Below are 24,069 nucleotides of genomic sequence, written 5' to 3'. Positions count from 1 at the left end.
TATAATATTAATGAGCTTAATTCTCTTATTTAAGACCATCAGCCCCACAGTGACTCTGAATCCTAAAAAAAATATAGGAGAAAATATCAATTTATCATTTCCACCTCCGTATGTTCCTAAATCTTTATCAAAAATGGTGAAAACTGGCCTGACCTGTGGTGGCACAGTGGGTAAAGCATCGACCTGGAAGTGCTGAGGTCGCCGGTTCGAAACCCTGGGCTTGCCTGGTCAAGACACATATGAGAGTTGATGCTTCCTGCTCCTCCCCCCTTCTCTCTCTCTCTCCTTTCTAAAATGAATAAAAAATAAAAATTTAAAAATTTAAAAAAAGTGGTGAAAACTTAGGTGGGTGCTAGATTTCTTGAGCAATTACTTTGTAAGTTATACAAGTGTCTAATCACTATGCTACACACCTGAAACTAATATAATATTGAATGTTACCTGTAACTGAAAAATTAAAAAAGATTTTTAAATGTAAGGCATGATATTGAATAAGTCTGTTAAAAAAAGTGAAAACTTGCTTTTAACTTTTCTTTGAAATGTAATGCCCTAATGTTTCAAATGAATGGTGTCGTAAATGATCATTTGTTGAGATGCCGCTGTTTGCTTTTCTCTACCAGGCCGCTGCATTGCCAGCAAATTAGAATGCAATGGAGAAAATGACTGCGGTGACAATTCAGACGAAAGAAATTGTAGGAGAACAAAACCAGTGTGCTCACGGAAGTATGGTCCCATCCCTAATGTCTTTGCGATGGGCACTGGGTAGGTATCATCTTTTTACCATTTGGGGGAATAGAAGGGTCAAAGAACCAATGCGCTGGAAGCAGCGATGGAGCAATGAGACCCGGTCTGCCTTCTGCACTGAGCTCCTCCTGCTTGCCCAGCCTGTCTCCGGCACTGGGCTGCCATGCTCAGGCCTCCTGTGGCCATGATCCTCACCCCTAGGGAATAAAATTGTTTAGCATGTTCGCTTTTACTTTGTACCAGGCAATGTTATAGGCCCTTCATACTTGTTGCTTGTTTTCATTCTTATACATCCTTTCGGCAGCTCTGGAGAAAATCAAGGCAAACTGTTGGGGAGGGGGGGCAGGATGGGTTCTTGGGGCCTGGTTTTGAGTGGGTGAGTAACCACTTCTTCAGAAGTGCCAGGAGATCACAGAGAACAAGGGTATCAGGAAACTGCCTATGATTGTGTTGACAGAACACGAGAGAAGCAAAACCAGCCTTCAAGGGTTTGAGTCCAACCCTGAGTCAACAGTGAAAGATCATGCCAGGGGAAGGACTTAGGCAAACACAGGAAAAGAGGGTGATGAAAAGCAATGGTGTGAGAAAGTTAAGAGAGTTAGAGGGGAAATGAACATGGCTAGAGCATTCAAAACTTTTCTCACAAAACCCATGGGAAGGTCAGTACAGTTAAAAGCTAAAGGTCAGACCTGCATTACCATCTGGTTTTTGTTCAGTTTACAAACTGCACCTCAGAAAGATTTAATAACTTATTCAACTCTACCAACTAGTAAATAGCAAAACCAGGATCCAAGCCTAGACTTCAAAACCCAGGCTCTTTCTATCATTGTGTGCTAATTCAGGACAATAACCAGCTTAACAGTGGGGACATACTGGAAGAAACCTCAGGAGACCCTGCAACCTTCATCCCAATCTTTGAGTAGTGCTCAGAAATTCTACTGTGCATCTTTCAAGTCATGAGGGCATTAGATGTTTGGCAAGGGAGTCTAAATTCATTATACTGAGCCAGTGTCCTAGAAAGCTTTAGAAAATGTGAGAGAACTCAATGGAAACAGAAGAAGGAAGCCATGGTTGGAACCCTCAGAACAATCAGTAATGATAATCTCCTGTTCCCATGATAAAGAAACCTCATTCCGATTTTTGGCCAGAAGGCAAATAGTTTGCCATTGGCTTTCATGGCTTTGTATTGGGCTTTTTTAAAGTCTCCACTCATGCTGCCAGACTTGAGGCACCAAAGCCTTGAGGCACCAAAGACAAAGAGCAGCCATTGCAAATACAACCTCATTGGATCAGCATGAAAAGCAGAAGCTACAGAACCAAATTCAAGGCCAGCAGTACAATGGGACCGCCACTAGCTTGGACCTGAGGGAGCCAGGTTCTAGACCTGGTTCTGCATCAATTCACTGCATCATAGCCAAGTTATTGAACATCTCTGGGCTGCAGATCCCTCCCCTCCCCCTCTAAGTTTCTTATTTGAGGCTCTGTCTTAAGAATTTCTAATTAGAGTTGATTTCAGTGACAGTGTTTCAACAGCATCTTCTTATCAATGTGCAGAAATGGTTTTCTTTTTTCCCTTCCCCTGAAGAAAGACCTCAGACAAAACTCCCACTTGATAATCCTGTTTTTCTGACGTTCTGGTTGATGAAGGGTGACCTGACAAAGCCACCTCTTGCTCAGTTGTTCTAGACTCTAGGGTCACAGATGGGGGTGTCCACATGCTACGTGTACTTTGACAGATGGACTGTGTGGGCCGCTGCCAAGCAGAGCTGTTATCCCAAGGATTCTCAGAAATGAGCTAAACCTGCTGGCTCGGGACAGCTAGTCCTCTCCTCGCCTCCCCAAGAACTGAGAGTTTTGAGAACTGCTTACTGGAATCTCTTCCTAATCTGCTGGCCTTAGAATCCCTGCCCCCCTTTCTGACACATTTCTACCACAAAGGTAGCTTCCCTGATGGCTGAGCCTTTTTAAAATGGCATCTCCCCAAGGAAGAATTTAAGAAGACAGAACAATATTCTTAAGTTGCCAACATCAGTCACCAGGTCTTACACCTGAAGCAAGAATCAGTGATATTAGCAAACTGTTTATTTTTTTCTCAGGTTCAGCCAAGGTACAAATACACACACACACACACACACACACACACACACATTCACACACAAGCATATTTATATATGTATATATAATTTTTTTTTTTTTTTCATTTTTCTGAAGCTGGAAATGGGGAGAGACAGTCAGACAGACTCCCGCATGCGCCCGACCGGGATCCACCCGGCACGCCCACCAGGGGCGACGCTCTGCCCACCAGGGGGCGATGCTCTGCCCATCCTGGGTGTCGCCATATTGCGACCAGAGCCACTCTAGCGCGTGAGGCAGAGGCCACAGAGCCATCCCCAGCGCCCGGGCCATCTTTGCTCCAATGGAGCCTTGGCTGCGGGAGGGGAAGAGAGAGACAGAGAGGAAAGCGCGGCGGAGGGGTGGAGAAGCAAATGGGAGCTTCTCCTGTGTGCCCTGGCCGGGAATCGAACCTGGGTCCTCCGCACGCTAGGCCGACGCTCTACCGCTGAGCCAACCGGCCAGGGCTGTATATATAATTTTTAAGTTAGTGCAAAGAGTTAGAAAATATATGTTAAACCATATTAGATAAAAGCCCTTTAGAAACCTATAATGTTAAAATTCATGATGCATTTTAAAATTTATGATGCATTTGAAACACTAAAATATTTAAAGCCAATTTAAATACCAAAGAGGAGAGGAGAAAGAACAGGACAGAGTTGACTTAACTGGTGAAAGGTTCATGGGGCCTGGCCTGGGAGAGGCGCCTCCGTGGAAACCCCAGCTCTGGGCTCTCTGCAAACAGAGACTTCCGACCCCAGATGTGTGGGAGCTCTGCTACCTTCTGAGTTTCCTTGTGACCTGGGATCCAGTTTGTGACAAACTCGTAAGCTGGCTGCATAAGGCAGTATAAGGTTAGCAGTTATTTTTCTTCATTGATCCCTCTTAAGTGAGAACATGAAATGATGAGCCTGCAACACCTGTGTTTGTCATGCTGACTTAAGTAGTTTGGGAACTTCTCCTCATACTTCCTCCCTCAAGGACCCATTTTGATACAAATTCAAATGTGAATAAGAACACACCTCAGATTGTGCTCACAGCTATTGGGGAATAAGATGCATCTCACGGGACCCACAGGAATCACTCCGCTTTTCGGACAGCTTCATTGAGCTCTATGTCCCCTACCAGTTCTCCTACTGTACCTGTTTTCCCCTCACACCGCCACCAACTCACACTTCTGACGCCAGATGTGTAGGAGCTCCCCCCATAAAATAATTCCCTGCGGCACCAGCTGGGCGTCACTATATCTACCTGGATACAGTGTCAGATGCCACAGATTAAGGGCTCAGTCCCCCAAGACTGCCCCCCGACTTCCGGTGCCACTTCACCCATGCTTCTGACACATGGAAGGGTCCCAACGCCCCCCGCCTTGGGTTTAACTTGCTAGAGGGCTCGCAGAACCCAGAGAAACAGCTTACTTACTGCTTCCCAGCTTATTATGAGCGGACACGGTGCAGGATGCAGAGAACACTCAGTGGGAGGAGGCTCGGAGCTTCCACACCCTCTCGGCGTGACCCTCTACCAGTACCTCCATGTATTTACTAGAACTCAGCCCTCTGAGCCCTGTACTGTTGGAATTTTTTTTGGAAGCTTCATCATGTAGGCCTGCTCAATTGTTAACTCCATTTCCAACCTTAGCTGGAAGGTGGAGCTGAAAATTCTAAGCTTCTCATCAAGGCTCGATCTTTCTGCTCACCAGTCCCCACCAGGAGCCCACTAAGAGTCTCCTTGTTAGAAAAAAAGACACTGCACATATGGGTACTAGATTTATCAGGGTGATTACTTTGTGAGTTATAGAAATGCCCAATCACTGTGTTGTACACCTGAAATTGATATAATATCGTATGTCAACTCTAACTGAAAAATAGAATTTTTTTGAAAAGGACACTACTAACACCCAGGATATTCTAAGGGATTTGAAGCCCTGTGTCACAATCTGGGGTCAAAGAGTAAGTATGAGAACAAAAGATGCTCTTAGTGCTCTTATCATTTAGGAGATTACAAGGGCTTTCAGAGCCCTGTGCCAACAACTGGGGGCAAAGACCATTAGATATGTTTTCTATTATCTCACTATATGTAATCCAGCATTACCAAACTTTCAACACAAAACTTTTTTGCCACAGAATACATATTAATATCTATAAGAATTTGGAAAATTATTAACATCTGGGAGGACTTTCTTATCTACCAAAGAATAATTTTCTTACATACTTAATTTGTGCTAAGCTAATTAATCTATATGCTTCAATTTCCTTATTTGTACAATGGTAATTATATGTACTTCACATAGTTATCATAAATATTAAATAAATAGAACATTAAATATAGATCAAACAGTGCTTGACTTACAGTAAATAGTACGTAAGCATTTGTTAAGTAAGTTTTAAATGTTATCAGTTAATAAAAACATTACTACAGTTTATTAAACTCTTGCTGTTACCATGTTCTTATTAGCTTTGTATAAGAATTCCTTTGCTGTAGCTTACTGAGAGAAGGGGATGACCTACAAAGGCATTAGTTATGTAATAATTCATTTCATACTCTGCATCCAAAGTGCGTGCTGGTTGTACAAGACATGAAGACATGACAGAATTAAAAACGCATGCTTTATGTTATGCGAAAGCCTACAACAAGTGAGGGGGAGGAATGAGGAGAACCTGCAGGACCAGGGCGCTGAGTTCTGACTTCCAGCCCGTACCAGTGCTTTGCCCCGACGAGGAAAAGAAGAGCTTTTCTTCAAGTCACTTGTCACGCGTCAGACATGTCCAGGAGAGGGGCTTCTTTCATATCGGCAAGGCAAATTTTAGAGATTGCTCTACATCTACTGAATTCTTGATGATTACTTCACTTCTAGGTTTAATCTCCTGGCGGGCGAGCCCAGAGGAGAAGTCCTGGATAGCTCTTTCATGGGAGGAGTGTGTAAAACTGTCAAAAGCAGTAAGGCGAGTAATCCATACCGAGTGCCCGCCAACCTGGACTATGTCAACTTTGAGGTATGACAGCCTATCGTGGTGGCATTTCAACATCAATGGGGATTATAAGCTAAATTCCCAATGAAAAATTAGTGATGCATGAAGGGACAGAATATAAAAGGTAATGAACATTGTTCATGGCCTGTTAGGTGTTTGTGTTGAATTGCTCTATAAACCAGTGAGGTCAGTGTAATTATCACCAATTTACTGATAAAAAAAACTAAGCTAATTAATTGACCCAAAGTCAAACATCTAGTAAGTAGCAGATTAGAGATTCAAGCCTAGATTTCCCAAATTCCAGAGTTCTTGCTTTCCCAGTGAACATACAGCTGTTCATATCTCCAATAGAAAATAAATGGTTTGATTTATTCAGAATTTTCTCCTACCATAGATAGTTCTCTCAGGAAACCACTAAACTTAAACATGAAGGAAAGGAATGTATGCCTTCTAAAAACTCAAGATGACTCTCAGTATAAGGGGATAGCTCTGCCAGTTCCTTCCTACTTTATTAGTTGATCTGATTTTCTGTGTGTTTTCCTAAGTGGTAATGAGCGTTACTGCACACCCCAGAAGCTAGCCCAGGCCTTCCTCATAAGGGCTCCCTACTTGTTGAACTGAACAATCTTTCTTTTAATTTATGGTAAGAGAAACAGAAAAGACATGATTTTCATAGAAACATTCATGCACACACATTGATATACTAGAAAGAATTTCAGGTTTAATGATTTCTGAGACCACTTTATGGAGAGTATGAATTCAGCTAAAGTCATTGAACCCTCATCTTTAGAACAACTTTGATATACATATAGAGACACAGGCACTTTCTCCAATGTGATAAACTCAATTTAGCACCATCTAATCAACATTAATGGTGTGGGGAATGTCCTCAGGGTCCAACTGCCAAATTCAGACACCTTCTGGGAGACTTACCCTGAAAGCCTCATGTCTGTCTGAAGATGGAAGAGACAAGAGGACTAAGTGACCGCTGATCAAGTCAAGGGACCACCCAGGGGTAGATGCTAAATAACACTAGAGGGTCCACTCCCACCAAGGGAGGTGGTATGCTACAAGCTCTGCTAGTATGCTACACAGTAACTCAGAAGAGACATTTTCCCAAAGAAATAGTAGCATCAAAATTCTCTCAGTGATGGTACTAGAGTTAAGATGTATTATACTGAATAGGCTTTGCAGCCAGAGCTAAACCCCAAATATTTATATACAATATGGTTCTGTTGGAGGATGCTTTCTAGCTCTCTAACAACTAATCCATAAGCTTGCTTTCAAAATACAATAATTTCCAAAAAATATTTACTGCCAGTATCCTCCGTATCTATTTGATGCGATTTTACAAGTCAGAGAGGTTAAGCCCAGCACTTAGAAGTTAGGACCAATTGGGCTCGGATGACATTTCACACTTACAAGACACGTTAGAGTTTTCAAAGTCCTTGCATATATTGTTTTACTCAATGCCTATCACAGCCTTCCCAGAAAGGTAGGAGAGTATTAATATCCACCTTCCCAGTAGGAGATTTGGGCTCAGTGAAGATAGGAAGCTTTCTCAGAGCTGTGCAACCGGTCAGCAGAAGAACAGGGTGAGCATCCTGGCTCCCACTCCCGTGCACAGTGCGAGATGAGGCCCTGATGCTTTTATCAAGAAAGACATCAACAGCTGTGCTATGCATGTCAGGTCTGAGGACCTGCAGCAAACTATCGTTTAAAAGGTGTCAGCTGGGAGATTCACCAATGGAGCCAGGCCCTCCAGTTTACAAGGGCTAATTGTTAAATTTTCATAAATATTGCGAGCTGATTGTGAAGCACAGCCATTATTAAATAGTGCATATATAATCTTACTAGTAAATAAAAATATTACAAATAGGGGTGGTAGTTACTCAAAATGTATCACTTTTCAATGGTGGTGTTCCATTTACTCTCACTGCTGCTCCTGAGACTACCTGATATCTATTGTACCTGTGTCATGAAAACACTATATAATGATTTGCTTCTATGCCTCGTTTCCCCCATTGGAATTCAGAGGCACCACGTAGGTAGGTGGAAAGCTATGGTAGGAGTGTGTCCACCATGACAAGAGGCAAATGCTGGAGTAAATCATGTCATTTTCCCCTCCCAGAGAGCTGGCTGTTAAACATTTACCAGCAGACCCCTGGAACTACCCACGGAACTTGGTAACCCAAGTCTGCTTGGCAAGTTATATCAGGAAAAACAGCCTGAAAACCCCCATTCAGAATAGAGTAGACTCATTGCATTATCAGTGTCATTCTAAAACTTGTCGAAGCTAAAGAACCTGATCTCTAATTACATGTCATTGAGTTCTGGGAGATATTCAGCTGCTGGTGAAGATCACAGAGCTATGTATGTCTTCAAACAATGATTTGGAGATGGCCAAACCCAAGGCCGCAATCTATCGGGTTACTTTTCACTGATTTCTATATTTTTATGCCTTTGGCAGGCAAATGCAAATCTAAGCTAAACCTTATTTAAAAACGGTAGAGGAGGAAAAATTCAGCAGGCATCTGACTTCCCTTCTCCTGCAGGATTGGTGTTTTGTTTTGTTTTTTAAGACAGATGATATTATGGGCTAGCTATAGAGAGGCTCCTGAAAGAGGGGTGGGGAGGCATTGGACAGGAGGTAGGAATAGGGGAACATAGGAAGAATTCTGCCTCTCTAGGTTCCCTAACTGCCAAATGAGGAGCTGTCACCCAGAGCCTGGCATCCACCTCCACAGGTGCACTTACTCAGGAATCTTATGCTCTTTTCTTTGCTGTTGCTGCTTTGCTACTGGCTGTGTGCTGAGCATTTGCTATTACCAGCAGAATGCAAGGCATGGTGACCACTACACTTTGACTCTCACCAAGACACTGACCTACCTAGAAATGGCCCCTTGCTGCATCCCTAAGCCTGGAAAATGTACAGCTCTACACTCCTTCAGAGCCTTCTGAAATCCCTGGTAAAAGTCTTTAGCCTGACCATGTAGTGGCACAGTGGATAGAGCATCAGACTGGGATATGGAGCACCCAGGTTCAAAACCCTGAGTTTGCCGGCTTAAGTGTGAGCTCTTCTGGTTTGAGCAAGGCCCACCAGCTTGAGCCCAAGGTCACTGGCTTGAGCAATGGGTCACTTGCTCTGCTGTAGCCCCCCAGTCAAGGCACATATGAGAAAGCAATCAATGAACAACTAAGTTGCCACAACGAAGAGTTAATGGTTCTCATCTCTCTCCCTTCCTGTCTGTCTGTCCCTATCTGTCCCTCTCTCTGTCTCTCTCTCTGTCTCTGTTACACACACCAAAAAAAAAAAAAAAAGTCAAAACTTCAGGCTCTGTTTCTGACCCTCATCACCTAGGAAACCAGGTGCCACACTGTCCCCTCTGTCCCCCCACCCCCACCCAGTTTCTCTGAGCACTCTTTTGCCCTTTCCTACAAACTTACCCCCTTTCTCCAAACACAAAAGGAGAGGTGTCAATGCACACGGAGCTCCAGGTCATCAGCTCACAAGACACACAAATCCCAGAATGGGCTCAGGAAGAACCTCACAATAATGTGCAAAATGGGAATTAGAACCTTTTCCCCAGAACTTGGTTAACATGTTTTCCTAGGAAAATCTAGGAAAAAAATGAAATTTATCAGAGCCCACCAGCTGTTCCTTACATGCCACTAAAAGAACTCATCTTCCTCCTTTCAAGTTATCTTGGCTTTCCATATTCTTGGCTATCCCCTCTCACGTCATAGAACAGCGCCCCCCCCCTGCCACCGCCCCATCTGCTTGGTCAACAATGTCTGTTGACTTGTCTCTTCAATATCTTTTCTATCTACCCAACCACTGCTCCCCTAGACCTGGCCATATCCTGTCCCCCTTGGCTTATTACAACAGTTTTTAAAACAATCTCCTTGCCTCCACTTTAGTTAACTACAGTTCAGGTGATTTTTGCAAAACACAAACATGATGGCAACACTCCCAATTTTTCATTCATTCTGTTAATAGTTTTAAAGATCGTACATGCAAAAGCTTGCCTTTGAATCCAATCCAAGTATTTTAGCGAGGCTTACAAGACCTGGCCCAGTTCCCCAATTCCATTTAATTTTTCACCACTGTGAGTCGACCCTCCCACCAAGCTAATCAGTATGGTCACATTTTCTCTGAGCCTCTGCCCAGGATACCCAAGCCTCTTTCCTTACATGTTAATATTCGTTAATATCCTTTTTTAAAAGCTGACACGTATTTTCTTGTGCAAGAGCTAATTCATGAAACCAAATATTTATAATCTTAGTTTTTTAGAGAAGTGGTACAGAAATGTCAACAACTATATCAAATATGACTACATTGCTTCGGTGTGAAGAGCTTTATTTGTAGACATTTTAAATGCTAACTGGCGTGCAGCACGACATCTGAAAGTGACATCGAACTTTTGACTCCATTTTACTATTGTGCAAGACTTTATTGAAGCTGAGTTATTTTGTCTTTGCTTGACTAATTGTGCAAGCTATTTAATTGTGACATGCAGTGTGCTTCACAGTGTTTTTGAATACTGAATATTTTAAAACAGTAAGAGATTGTTCCGTGGCAAACCAGACAGGCATCTCTAACATAAAGAAATACACTTCAATTTACTTTGCAACTTTCAAAAAATATATATATATATATCCATTGTTCTCTTTCTTACCAGCTTACCCATAATGACGATTTGACTGGTGCTTAAATCCAGCCCCACTCAGCTCCAATCAAGTCTCACTGGCTTTTCTCCTCTTCTAGACCCAAGTCTGATACCCACCACCTAGGCAGAACCGATTATTTGTCCCCTGCCTTATAGCGTGCTGATGCCCGACACTGAATAACGCTTACGGGGATGGGAATGATTCCAGAGCAGGATCAGACAGACCAGCTCTTGCCCTTCCTAGGCTGTAATTTTCTGAATGCTATCTGAAATTAGATTGCCAACTGCCTCAAATTCACAGGCAGGCTAGAAATAGTCCCCATAGCTTGTTTGCCCATCGAGTCTCAGCTTAGGAGTCATTTCCTTGAGCTAGACTTTGCTGGTGTTATCTCTTTGGGTTTTATAGTTATTTGTGGCAATTCGGTTGGCAACACAACATGTAATATATTGAATTAAGTGTCTGTGAGTGCCTTTCTTCCTGACTGCACCATTGACTGCCTGAGGGCAGGGACTAGTGCAGGCGTGGCCAACAGTTTTTGCCCCCGGGCCAGATTAGAAAAAACTTTTTTCACAGGCTGGACTAAATATTAAAATTAAAAAATGTTAAATATAAAAACGATTCATTTAACTAAACAAAATTTTATTATGTAATTTTTTTATGAATAAATGTAAGTAATTTAGTACAACAAATTAATAAAAAATGTGACGTGTTGAGGCGCTTTGCATCGCCTATTATTTTTTTAATATCTGGCTCTATATTTGTAGTAGCTATTCTTAACACAGCCTCCAAATGTAAATCATTTAATCTTGATCTTGTACTTTTATTTAGATTCATTAAAGAAAAAGTTTGTTCACAAATATAAGTTGAGCTGAAGATTACTGAAGATATCATAGTTTATGTATAATGATTTAGAAGTACCACTTATTTCATTTCCACAGTGCATCATGCGAAGAATATTAAAAATTTAATCTCAGTCCACATAAACTCATTATGCGGGCCGTGCAGGCCGTATGTTAGCCATGCCTGGCCTAGTGTAATCCCATGTTCCCTAGCAAAATGGGTCTTCAGGAAAGATTTATTGTTACATAAATGAATGATCGTTGTATTAGATTTACAAGTAGCTCCCATATTTCCTAAATTGTTTTATTTCATATGGATTTTTCCCCTTCCAGGTAGAAACTAAAGAAGATGATTTGAAATCAGATTTCTATAAGGATTTAACTCCTATTAACAAGAATAACGACAGAAAAGGCTCGGTTTCAGGCGAACAGAAGAGCGGTACTCATGTGCCAATTTTTTATTCTTCAACAAGAAGTCAGTCCTCTACCCAGAATTCTGCCTTCAAACAAGCCATTCAGGCCTCCCACAAAAAGGTAATAAAAATGGCCCCTGGTCTTTTTATTCTTTCCTGAAAATGAATACCACCAATTCCAGTGATCATGCAATAAGAAACGGGGAGCTTTTATATCCAATCAGTAGGATTTTTAATTCCTATTTAAATGGCTTTATTTATTTATTTATTTATTTATTTTTTTGTGGTGATGATGTTATCCCACTTCAAAAATTATACAGATAATATATATAATGATGCTTCTCTTTTGCAAGTATTTGACTGTGTTTACAGTTTTGGAGTTTTTGTTTTTGTTTTTATCTTACTGTTTTAAGTGTATGTGTTTCTTACAAACCACATGTAATAAAACTTTGCTTTCTAAATGTAGTCTGATGGTCTCAGGCCTTTGCTAGGGAAATTCAGCCAACTTACATTTAGTACAGTCACTGAAATACTTGCTCGTTTTCCTCTCATTCTTTTTTCTTACCCATTTCACTTGGTCACCGTTTCTCAGGTCTATATTTGTCCATCTTTGTCACAATTCTGTTTCCCCTTTTTTCCTTGTGGTCATTCTGGAGTTCCCCTAACTTTAGAATTCTGCTTGTAGTTACCTTCCCTAGTTATAAAGCATAATAATAGCCATGCTTTCCTTTCATCCCATTCAGTAATATCTATAGCCCCCAAAAGGTGTTTTGTTAACCCATTCCCCACATCCTAATTCCACTATATCCCTGAGACAGCCACAACCCCACGGCTTCCCTCCCCCCAATGTCATCACAGGCCTCCCCAACCCCAGCTGTATTGAGATAGTGCAAAACCTTTGTGTCCCATAAAGATTGTTTTGTCTTGGCTTTTATATAATATGTATACATTTGTATTTTATTCTGACTCTCATCTTCTCTACTTAAAGATCCCTTGTATAGCACTTACAAATTATAAGTTTTTGATTTACCTTTTTTGTATTTTATGTTTGTGTTAGAGTTATATTTTATATATGTACCTGCATGTTAGTGCATATATGTATTTTCTACTTAGTCATCACTGTTTTCTCTCCCATCATCTTCCCTTTCTTGAGATTCTTCTTCTCATTTAATTGTCACATATATTTTTACTATGAAACACTTCACAAATTTGCGTGTCATCCTTGAGCAGGGACCATGCTGATCTTCTCTGTATCATCCCAATTTTAGTTCCTGTGCTGCCGAACTGAGCACAGTTGTCATATTTTTAGTATTACTTTCAGGTAGGGTGCCTGAGAGATACATTCCCTAAATCCTTAATATATATATATATATATATATATATATATATATATATATATATATGCCTACATTTCCCCCTGAACAATAAAGATAAAGAGTGTCTTGGCTAGATATGGCATCTGGGATAATAGTCTTCTCCTCTTGATGGTTGGTAAATGCTATTCCACTGTCTCCTACTTCTCATGGTTGCAGAGGAAAATCACATGGAGAGCTGTTTTGATTTCTTCTGGCTCTGTCTGGAAATTTACAATTTTTTATGCTTAGAATTTAGGTTATGTCTAAGTATTGGACTTTCCCCATTAATCTTGCCAGGAACTCATAGGACTCTTTTAATAAGGAAAGGTACATCTTTATCCATTAATCTTTCTTCATCTGTTCTATTTTTCTCCTATTATTGCATGTCAAATCTCCAGGATATTTCTTCCACTCTTAAATGACTTAGGGGAGAGATTTTTCTATTAGACACTTTCAGACATTTACGGATATCTTTTAAAAGAGTATCCATTCCTGACCACTCTTAGTAGTATCTGTTCTTTCCAAAGATATGGATGGGGAGACCAAGCCCTGAATCACGGAACTGGACAAGGGAACATGAAAGAGTAGAGAGAGCTACCAACACGGGAACCAGTGGGGCCAACACCTGGAGGTCCCATGTGTTGGGACCTGTAGAACTTTATAGATAAATATCATAAGCATTTCATTCACCTTCAAAAGGATCCTAAGAGGTTGTCAGAGTAGATATTTTTGGCACCATTTTGCACATGAGTAAGATGAAGACCATATATTTATTTTTAGTTCGACACACATTTGTCCGACACCTAACGTGCCAGGCACCGCACTGATGTCCCGGAGGCTAAGTCACAGGCAGTAAATGCCAGCGCTGGGAATTGGAATCAGTTTGTGGATTTTTGGTCACTCTTCTTACCCACTGCATTACACTTCAAACTATTGCTTTATGTCTTCATTCATTTATTTGTTGTTTTAACAGACTGTGAAAAGAGTACAGCTCTGATAGTGAACATAGGAAAAGAAAGGAGAATAAAATGGATTCCTTTTATAACACAAAATTGCTAATTCAGTTGAAATGGGCTGTGGGTCATAGAGTGTTCCTCAAACTTCCAAATGATATTCTTAAGACAAAGTATCAGAATTACTAGGAAGTAAAAATACATCACCACCCCTAACCCCACCCACACCGTGTCTTTCCCCTAGCTTACTGATTTAGAATATCTAAAGGTCATTCTGGCCTTTTGTTGTTGTTAAGTCCCCCAGCTCATGCTGATATTATATCCAGGATTTTAAAAAAAATGCCTACAAATAAAGTCAAAGATGGGGAAGGAAATGGAGATGTTGAAGTATATATAGACACTAAGATTTGCTTTACAGAATTGGTTTTTAAACATGGTTTCAAGCATGCTAGAGAACACTTATCTGTAGGTAAACAGCTGTTATTTGATCCTCTAATAATCTGCTCTAAAGTGGAAACATTTAGGGCTATGACAGTATCAGATTGAAACACATGAAACTTCTGATAGTCAAACATTTCTAATTCACAAAATTGTCAACTTTGTATGGTTTGACCTAATATCATGACTTCTGTCTTTGAATAAATCCAAACAGAATCAGGAAGTCTTAGTATAAATAAGAAATATTGCTGCAACTTCTCTTCATCTTCAAATATTGAAAACAAGGTCTCACAAACTTGAAAATCAATCCAAGCCCTTCAGAGGAGCTCAATGCTTTATTTATTAATTTTTTCAATCACAGACCTGACTAAACATATTTGTTAGGCATGTAGTCTGTTTAAAAATCAAAATACCAATTTTCTCAGTAAGATTTAGTGCTTTTTAGGCCCTGGCCAGTTAGCTTAGTTAGTTAAGAGCGTCCTCTCCAAATGGCAAGATTGTGGGTTCGATTCCCAGTCAGGACATACATGGGAAGCAGCCAATGGGTGCCTGGATGAATGGAACAACAAATAAGTGCTTCCCTTTCCCCTCCCCTTTCTCTCCCTTTCTCTCTCTGTCTCTCTAAAAATCAATCAATATATTAAAGAAAAAACAATTAAGCCCTGGCTGGATAGTTCAGTTGGTTAGAGCTTCATCCTGGAGTTCAGAAGTTGCTGGTTTGATTTCCTGGTCAGAGGACATATAGAAGCAGCTCGATGTTCCTATCTCTCTCTTGAAAAATAATAATAACAATAATATAAATAAATAAGTAGTGCTTTTCTAATTTACTTTACACAAAAATGATCTCACAGAATGTTGAAATAGATTATACATGGTTAATAAACTACTGTCATGTAATTTTTTAGTCTAAAATAACCAATTCAAGCCATCATGCACTGACCAGTGAAGGTACGTGTGCTGAGCTGAGTTACCAAAATTTCTCTCGCATTTTCTACAATTTAGTTTCTCAGGTCACCTGGAAATTTTGAACCACTTGTTTCAAGGCCCAAATCTGACCGTGCACTTCTTATTAAAAGCACAGTGCCCCTCCAACTCTCAAATGACATTGTTCGATGACAAACCATGGTTATTGTTTTTCTTTTGAGTTAGCAGTGATTTTGTGCCATAATGATAGCATACAGGAAGATAGCTGTTTAATAATTTATAGCTATAATAAAGTTCTTTTGCTAAAATATGCTTTTCTTTTTGTTTCTTTTACTCACATTTTTCAATTGCTAAAACTGAAAGCTCAAATAAAGTATATAAAATTTTTAAAAAGTTACATGGATACATTGATAAAACTCAGTGGCTATGTAGAAGAACTTAGTGGCTGTGTAGAAGACTAATTTAATGGAATGAGATATTGGGCATTATATCAACCATTTAATCCTAAGTCAAACTGGCATAACAAGAAATGATTTTTAAAAATTATTTCTGCTTATGGATGGAAAAGAGAGAATATAAACAATTCTGGTTAATTTCACCTCTTAGTAATTTTGAATCATAGCATTTTAGTCAATACTATGCTGAAGGGATGTGAAAAGTCTGTATTACACAGCCCCCGTCTGTGCACCTGATGACATTTCACAGGTAACTGAGGCATAAAGAATGTAAGTGCTTTTTCCATGTATGTGACGAAGCTGTGACTTGAATCTCAGTTGCATAATTTCCAGTTGAAAATTTGTTGCACGATCCTTTTTCAATTACTTACAGTAGCAAGGTTTTCTAAATAAAAACTCAGTAGGGATGCAGCCATGACTAACAACAAGAAAGAAGACTTACTTTTCTGATAATTGATTCCTAATAACTGGTAGAGAATGTACACCTTAGTCACACAGTTTACATCACTGACTGTTCAGCACTTTGGTCATCTCAGGAAAATGTACTAGACAATAAAATGAACATGATAATTTTGTATATGAGAACATGCAATAGAAACTTTTTTTAATAGAGTGGAGGGGAGATTCAGAGACAGACTCCCACATGCGCCCCAACCAGAATTCACCTAGCAACCCCCATCTGGGGCTGATGCTCACAATCAAGCTACTCTTTAGCACCTGAGATGGAGGCTCCGTGGAGCTTGGGGCTAACATGCTCAAATCAATGAGCCAATGCTGCAGGAGGGGGAGAAAGAGAGAGAGAAGGGAAAGGAGAAGGGGGAAGAAGCAAATGGACACTTCTCCTGTGTGCCCTGACCGGGAATCAAACCCAGGATTTCCACATGCTGGGTTGACGCTCTACCACTGAGCCAATCAGCCAGGGCTGCAATAGACACTTAAAATTTTGTTATATTAGACTGAAATAAAGCTAATAACAAATTAATGATATTTGAGTGCATGATACCTAAAAATAAGCTCTCATTACCTTTAGTCATCTTTTTCTTTGTACTCTTTTCTCCTCTTCCATTTAGGATTCCAGTTTTATTAGGGTCCATAAAGTGATAAAAGTCTTAAACTTTACAATGAAAAGTGAAGACCTGCATCTTTCTAATGTCTTTTTGCAAGCACTTAACCATCTGCCTCTAGAATACAACTATGCCCTGTACAGCCGAATATTCGAGAACTTTGGGACTCACTACTTCACCTCCGGCTCCCTGGGGGGCGTGTACGACCTTCTGTATCAGTACAGCCGAGAGGAACTCAAGAACTCAGGTACGCTTTCATCAGCTCTCATTCCTATGAACTGATCTGAGAGCATGTGATGTGCTTCTCTCTTACTTTACCATTTTAATTTTTTTATTAACTTTATTTAGACCTTACTTTGTTTCCAAACTCTGAAGAACAACCAAAAAGTACACAGTCAAGCAAATGAAACAAAAATAGAATAGTAGGACCAAAAAACAAGAACAACTAAACATGATTAGCCTCTGATGGGGCATCCAATTTATTTCTGAATTTTATGATATTTGGAAACATCATCAGCTACACATCAGAGGTGATCTAAAAAAAGAGCTACTCATCTCTCTCTTTAGGTCACCATGCCCTTACTGCAAGGAAAGATAAATTCTAAAGCATAATTTGCTTACAGCATTTTTAAAAGTGATAATAATTTTACAGAACAATCATTACCGCAAACTCACTAGTACTCTTTTTTCTTTTAATGATTTTTAGCTAAAAGCCAAGGGCACAAGATGAAAGAACAAATAAGGTCTCGACAAGGAACTAAGTTAATGTGGGCCAGATATGCAGCTACTGGTGATAAAACTTAAAAGCAAATGAGAGGCCCTGGCTGGTTGGCTCAGTGGTAGAGCATCGGCCTGGCGTACAGAAGTCCCGGGTTCGATTCCTGGCCAGGACACACAGGAGAGGCACCCATCTGCTTCTCCACCCCGCCCCCTCTCCTTCCTCTCTGCCTCTCTCTTCCCCTCCCGCAGCCGAGGCTCCATTGAAGCAAAGATGGCCCGGGCGCTGGGGATGGCTCCTTGGCCTCTGCCTCAGGTGCTGGAGTGGCTCTGGTCACAGCAGAGCGACGCCCGGGAGGGGCAGAGCATCACCCCCTGGTGGGCAGAGCTTCGTCCCTGGTGGGCGTGCCGGGTGGATCCCGGTCAGGCGCATGCGGGAGTCTGTCTGACTGTCTCTCCCCTTTCCAGCTTCAGAAAAATACAAAAAAAAAAAAGAAACTCTAGAAATCACAAATTCTTAAAAAATAAATGTATTTTTAAAAAAAGCAAATGAGAAACACTTTTATTGGAGGAAAGACCACGACTTTGTATCTTGGTATATAATAATTGATGTTTTCCTGCTCATATATAAAATAATAATACAAACCTTGGTTTGTAAATAAATCTTGGTGTCTTAATGTTACCGTGAATTGCAAATATCAATTACTACTACAGCTTAAACACCTTTGAAATAATTTGTTGCAGAGTCCTGTGGGAAATGGCATAGGGTCCCCGTGATGCTTCTGTCATGTATGTGTCTCTTGAGAACATGATTAAGAAGCTGAGTGGTGATAACAATTCAACTGACCCATTTCCCCACATAAATCATAATTCTGATCATGTAACTTTATACAAAAGAAACCAGGTATTTATTTTAAAAGCCAACATCAGAGTCGTGAGAGTGTCAATTTCTCTGTTCTTTCATCTTGTGTGGCAAATACCAATGTTTACTGTGGCTTCCCTGAGTTCTGCCCAACCTTAAGTGACCAGAGATCTCTCATGAGCTGCTTCCCAAAGAGGAGATACAATAAATGTCTCTGAGAAGTACTTCCAGTCAGAGGGTCTTAAAAAATTTCACATGACCAAGTTATTGAAATCGAAAAGATTTATACTTCCAGACCAGGCTGTGCCAGGGTGGATAGAGTGTCAGACTGGAATGCAGAAGATCCAGGTTTGAAACCCCAAGGTCACCCACTTGAGCGCAGGCTCACCAGCTTGATTGCGGGCTCATCCAGCTTGAGCGCAGGCTCACCTGCCTGAGCACGGGGTCACTGACTTGATCATGGGATCATAAACAAGACCCCATAGTTGCTGGCTTGAGCCCAAAGGTTGCTGGCTTGAAGCCCAAGGTCACTAGCTTGAGCAAGGTCATTCACTCTGCTGTAGCCCCCCACCCCCATCAAGGCACATATGAGAAAGCAATTGATGAACAACTAAGGTGCCATAATGAAGAATTGATGCTTCTCATCTCTCTCCCTTCCTGCCTGTCTGTCCCTGTCTGTCCCTCTCTCTGTCTCTGCCACACACACACACACACACAACGATTTATGCTGGGATGCACTTTCCACACCCCTTGACGTTTACGTTTGTGTCAGTTACCCTTTCTGCTGGAGCAGTGTTTGCGTAATGAGTTTGTTGTCTTCTGCCAGTGAGAATAGCATCAATGTCCATGCTGAGCAAAAACAGTTGGGGGAAATCTCTGGCCCTTGACTTGGTTTCATTCACCCTTGGGATGAAATTATTCTGATCACTGCTGCTGTGGCCTAGTGCAGTGGTCCCCAACCCCCGGGCCGTGGACCGGTACCAGTCCGTGGGCCATTTGGTACCAGTCTGCAGAGAAAGAATAAATAACTTACATTATTTCTGTTTTATTTATATTTAAGTCTAAATGATGTTTTATTTTTAAAAAATGACCAGATTCCCTCTGTTACATCTGTCTAAGACTCACTCTTGATGCTTGTCTCGGTCATGTGATACATTTATCCATCCCACCCTAAAGGCCGGTCCGTGAAAATATTTTCTGACATTAAACTGGTCTGTGGCCCAAAAAACGTTGGGGACCACTGGCCTAGAGGATAATTTCTCACTTGATGAGCTCTACTCATTACACATTCAGAGCAAAGCCCTTAAAGGCTTAGCGATCAGGTCAGTTAAAGAACGATGTAAATTTTTAATAAACTCTCCATCAGTTTTATAACTGAAGCCCCATAACCCAAACAAAGAGTGATGAGCTATATTACCCTATTAGAACATTCTCGTCTTCCATCCTTTTCTCTATTAATGGAGATAGAGATTGACAATCAGATATACATAATAAGGGAAAGAAAAGGAGTTTGAAATGTGATAAGTAACTGGAAATATATAATCACACATACCTGTGTACATATGCACAAGCACATACTCACACTATATGGATAATATATATATGTATATATATATATTCAATATAGTCAACAAAAATATTTTTGTATTGTGTTCTTATATATAATATATATTCTTATGTTCAGGAAGTATATATACTTACTCATTTCTCTGAGTCACAATAATAATATTGGTGCACAGTTTTAATTGTAGTTAAGATGAAACACATCCAGAAAGAAACAAATGTTAACAGAATGAAATTCTCCAGGGGTGTGCTTACCTGGACTCCAGAGAGAGCTTGCCCCCTCTCTAGATGAATATATATTCTGGCATCTTCCCTTTTCTCTCTTTCTATTTCTTCTCCTTTTATTTAGCCATAACATGGAAGTAGAGAATAGACTTAGTGCTAGTTTGCTTTATTCAGTAAGAATCATATCCCTTGTCATTAATTTCAAAAACCATAATTTGAATATTCCATAGTACTTTGTCTAAATTCAACTGCTTTTTTAGTTGCATCCCTTGATTTCTGCCTCTATTGTTCAGTGTCCCCATACTCAATTTAAAATCTTGAATGGAAGCTGACATGGCTTCAGTGTGTCAAGTAAAACTTTCAGAAATTCAGTGAAACATTAAACAATTAAAATATCCTAACATACAAGATGCTAATTTTAAACTCCTTTTGTTGAGAAGTCATTCTCTGCTATTAATTTGAATAAAAAGATTTAATTGCCCTACTATTTATCAGTATGACATCTTCAACAAGTACTGTTGACCTTTGCCCAGACAGAGTAGTTAAGGACATTTCCAAAATACTCATCCTCGTGCCACATCAAAGGACACTGAAATTTGAGGGGCCAAGTACAATAGCATCAAACAGCTCCTTGGTCTACGTATATAGAGGTCAGGCAGCTACCTACAGAGCAGATGGCAGGGAAGAAAGGGTTTGCACAGCAATTCACAGAGGAAGCCTGGATATTTAATCACAGTATGACTAACAATGGCTCACAATAGGGATTCTTCATTCAAATCTTCAAGAAGTTTCTTCTAACTCTCAGAAAATAAAATTTACTAAGCTTATGGTTAATTAATCATGTTATAATTGTGAACCAGACACAGACAATTTAATTTTAACTTAAAAATAATCAAAACCTAACAAAAGAATAAGAAAAGTTAGGAGTTATGTGCTATTGGTACATTACATTCCTAACATGGCCAAAACATTTGACTGACCCACTTAGAAGAACAATAGGATCAGGAGCAAAGCGGGTCATTTATCCAACTTGATAACAAAATAGCCATCTTTTCTTTTTCTTTTTGAAGTTAATGCTACAAGGTAAACATGAGATTGCAAACATAGAATTTTTTACTCCCAGCATTTAATGCAGCTCTTCAAATGTGTCAAACTATTGAAAAAAACTATTGAGAGAACTGTGAAGTGGACACACCCCTGTCTCCATCGACAGAGCCTCATTTCTCAGTGACCTCTGCCTTTTGGTTTCAGTTTTAGCATCACACCAAGCTGCACCTCAAGCTCTGAGCACACTCTTTCCTGCCTATGGTAACCCACAACCCTCATCTCAGTATCTGATAAACTGCTTTAAGGTGCTTAAGAGCTGATACTAGCAGCTCTCACGTGCTTGTGTTTTGCAAGGCAATTTTTAACTAAACATAAAAAAAATCTGGATGCTAAAAGTGATGTTGCAAGCAGCAGGTCAGGTGGCTTGGGAAGCAGTTAACAAAAAGGAAACATTGATTCTTCTTAAATTACCTGAGAGAGGCGGTACCACCTCAGCCTGCAGGTAGCGAGACCTGTTTCCCTGCCCTGCCTTGCTCATCCCCTGATGTCCGCATAGATTTTAGAGTCATTGAGAATAATGGCAAGCACCATGGTGGGAAAGAGTGATCCAGGTGACAAAATCTTCAACAAATGATGCTTGGCAGTTAGGTAAAAGACAAGGACAAAGAGGACTAAAGGTATTAGAACAGGATGGCCTAAACCCCAGAGCATCGGAGTTCTTACAAGATTTATGAAACTGTGAAAAGGCAGGCTACAGAGACAGCATTGGGAAACAAGGAGGAGAAGGTCAACCCCACCTCCCACAACGGGAGGGACTGGGGACGAGTCAGGACCAGCCTCCCTTAGAGACAACAGGAACGTATTCAATGCAGGCTTGAGTTCAGATAAAGAGAATGAGAGAACAGTCAGGGAGGATGTTGAAAAGAGGAGTTCACATGTCAGAAGTCAGAATTTCTGTGAGCACAACTAAAGGCTTTGGGAGGTAGAGGTGGGCTGAGTAGCCGAGTCAGGGAGAGGAAGAACAGATATGTATGAAAAGAGGGGTTCAGAGCAGAGTTGACCAACAAGACTTACATGTTAAATGATGAACAGGGGGAAAAAAAAGTGGAGTGGACTGAGGTCCTGGAGAATCAGCCGTGGCCCAGGAAGGTCTGACAGTGGGACCCCAGACACAGAACACATGCTTGTCTCTTGATGTGCAGGGCTGCCCAGTGGCAGTGGCCAGCAGGATGGGCAAGCATAGAGGTTCAAATGTTAGCATAAGCTTCTGGGACGGGCCCCATATGTGCCTCTTAGGGCCCGTGTTGATGGGAAAGATTGCAGGGACTCATAAATACTTGTGCTTAGGACCATCTCAGAGTCTGTGAGGGACTGCATCTGTAGGTAAGAGCTGTCATGCATTTGCACTTAAGGGCATTAGAGAAGATGGCGGCCTCTCTGGCTCCCAACGTGCCTACCTAGAGCCTCGTGCTCCTCTCTGAATTCTCAGGGGTGCATTCTTAGGAGTTTTTGTTTGTGTTCCATTTCCTAGGTTTAACAGAGGAACAAATCCAAAACTGTGTCCGGATCGAAACAAAAAAACGTATTCTTTTCGTTAAAAAAACAACCGTGGAACACCGGTGCGTCACAAACAAGATGTCAGAGAAATATGAAGGTAACTGTACTCCCTGTCGGCAGCTTGCCCAGTGTGTCCTGACGCTGACAGTAATCCAAGTACCACATTGCACGTGACTGTACTGTTTTTAACTTTTCATTTATGTCATTTGTCTACTTCAGAGCCAGAGGCAGATTTAACAGCGGGTGCACCAGGTGCACACCCTGGGCCCCAACTTCTGAAGGGCCCTGCAAAACCCCAACTATACACTTTTTTCTAGTGTAAGAGGCCCAATATTTTCTTCTGCGCCTGGGGCCTCAACTGACCTTAATCTGCCTCTGCTCAGAGCCCTATCTAGTGGGGAGAGAGTGCAAATAAGATATCATTAGTACTACTTAAAAGGGGAAATAGTTAAAGTTTCTTTTTATCTTATATTCAAGCTGTTTAATTTAGTGCACACCTATTGATTTTTCCCCTGAGCTGAACCCAACATTGGGCATTGTGATGTAAAGATGAGTGTGAATCAGGCCCTTCCATTAAGAAGCTTACAAAGTAATGAAATGTGTAAACAACCATTAAAAATACAGACAGATAAAGGTCTAAGTGATTTGTGTCAAAAAGGTTCAGGCCTGACCAGGTGGTGGCGCATTGGATAGAGCATCGGACTGGGACGTGGAGAACTCAGGTTTGAGGCCCCGAGATTGCTAGCTTGAGCACGGGCTCATCTGGTTTGAGCAAGGCTCACCAGCTTGAGCCCAAGGTCACTGGCTTGAGCAAGTGGTTGCTCGCTCTGTTGTAGCCCCCCCCCCCCTCCGGTCAAGACACATATGAGAAAGCAATCAATAAACAACTAAGGTGCCACAACAAATAATTGATGCTTCTCATCTGTCTGTCCCTGTTTGTCCCTCTTTCTGTCTCTGTCACACACATAGACACACAAAGGCTGAGCAATCAAGCCGGAAACCTGAGTGTTTTCTTTTGTTTGCTTGTTTGTTTTCATCTTCAGTCTTGATATGGCCTCCACTTTGTGTCTTATAGGAGTTCTGTCCAGCTAGTTCACAGGTGTTTCTCCAGGTCGATCATTCTATAATTTAGCTGTAATGTTGATGTGATCATGGGAGGGA

The 24,069-nt window shown here is 40.9% G+C and overlaps 1 protein-coding gene and 1 non-coding gene across 3 annotated transcripts in view; one reads left to right on the top strand and one right to left on the bottom strand.

The window, feature by feature from the left end:
- C6 (complement C6) overlaps nucleotides 1–24,069 on the top strand; it is a 59,441-nt gene that overhangs the window by 14,221 nt on the left and 21,151 nt on the right. For both annotated transcript variants that reach the window (XM_066240359.1, XM_066240349.1), the window contains 5 exons: nucleotides 621–762; nucleotides 5,711–5,849; nucleotides 11,669–11,869; nucleotides 16,944–17,184; nucleotides 22,883–23,005. In XM_066240359.1, coding sequence (XP_066096456.1) covers nucleotides 621–762; nucleotides 5,711–5,849; nucleotides 11,669–11,869; nucleotides 16,944–17,184; nucleotides 22,883–23,005 — 846 coding nt within the window. The remainder of the gene's footprint in view (nucleotides 1–620; nucleotides 763–5,710; nucleotides 5,850–11,668; nucleotides 11,870–16,943; nucleotides 17,185–22,882; nucleotides 23,006–24,069) is intronic.
- Nucleotides 12,934–13,040, bottom strand: LOC136321638 (U6 spliceosomal RNA). The gene has a single exon (XR_010728783.1). It is a non-coding gene; the product is annotated as a U6 spliceosomal RNA (small nuclear RNA).

This window comes from Saccopteryx bilineata, chromosome 1 (assembly GCF_036850765.1).
Source record: "Saccopteryx bilineata isolate mSacBil1 chromosome 1, mSacBil1_pri_phased_curated, whole genome shotgun sequence".
NCBI classification, from domain to species: Eukaryota; Metazoa; Chordata; class Mammalia; order Chiroptera; family Emballonuridae; genus Saccopteryx; species Saccopteryx bilineata.
This window is presented reverse-complemented; position numbering and strand designations above follow the sequence as displayed.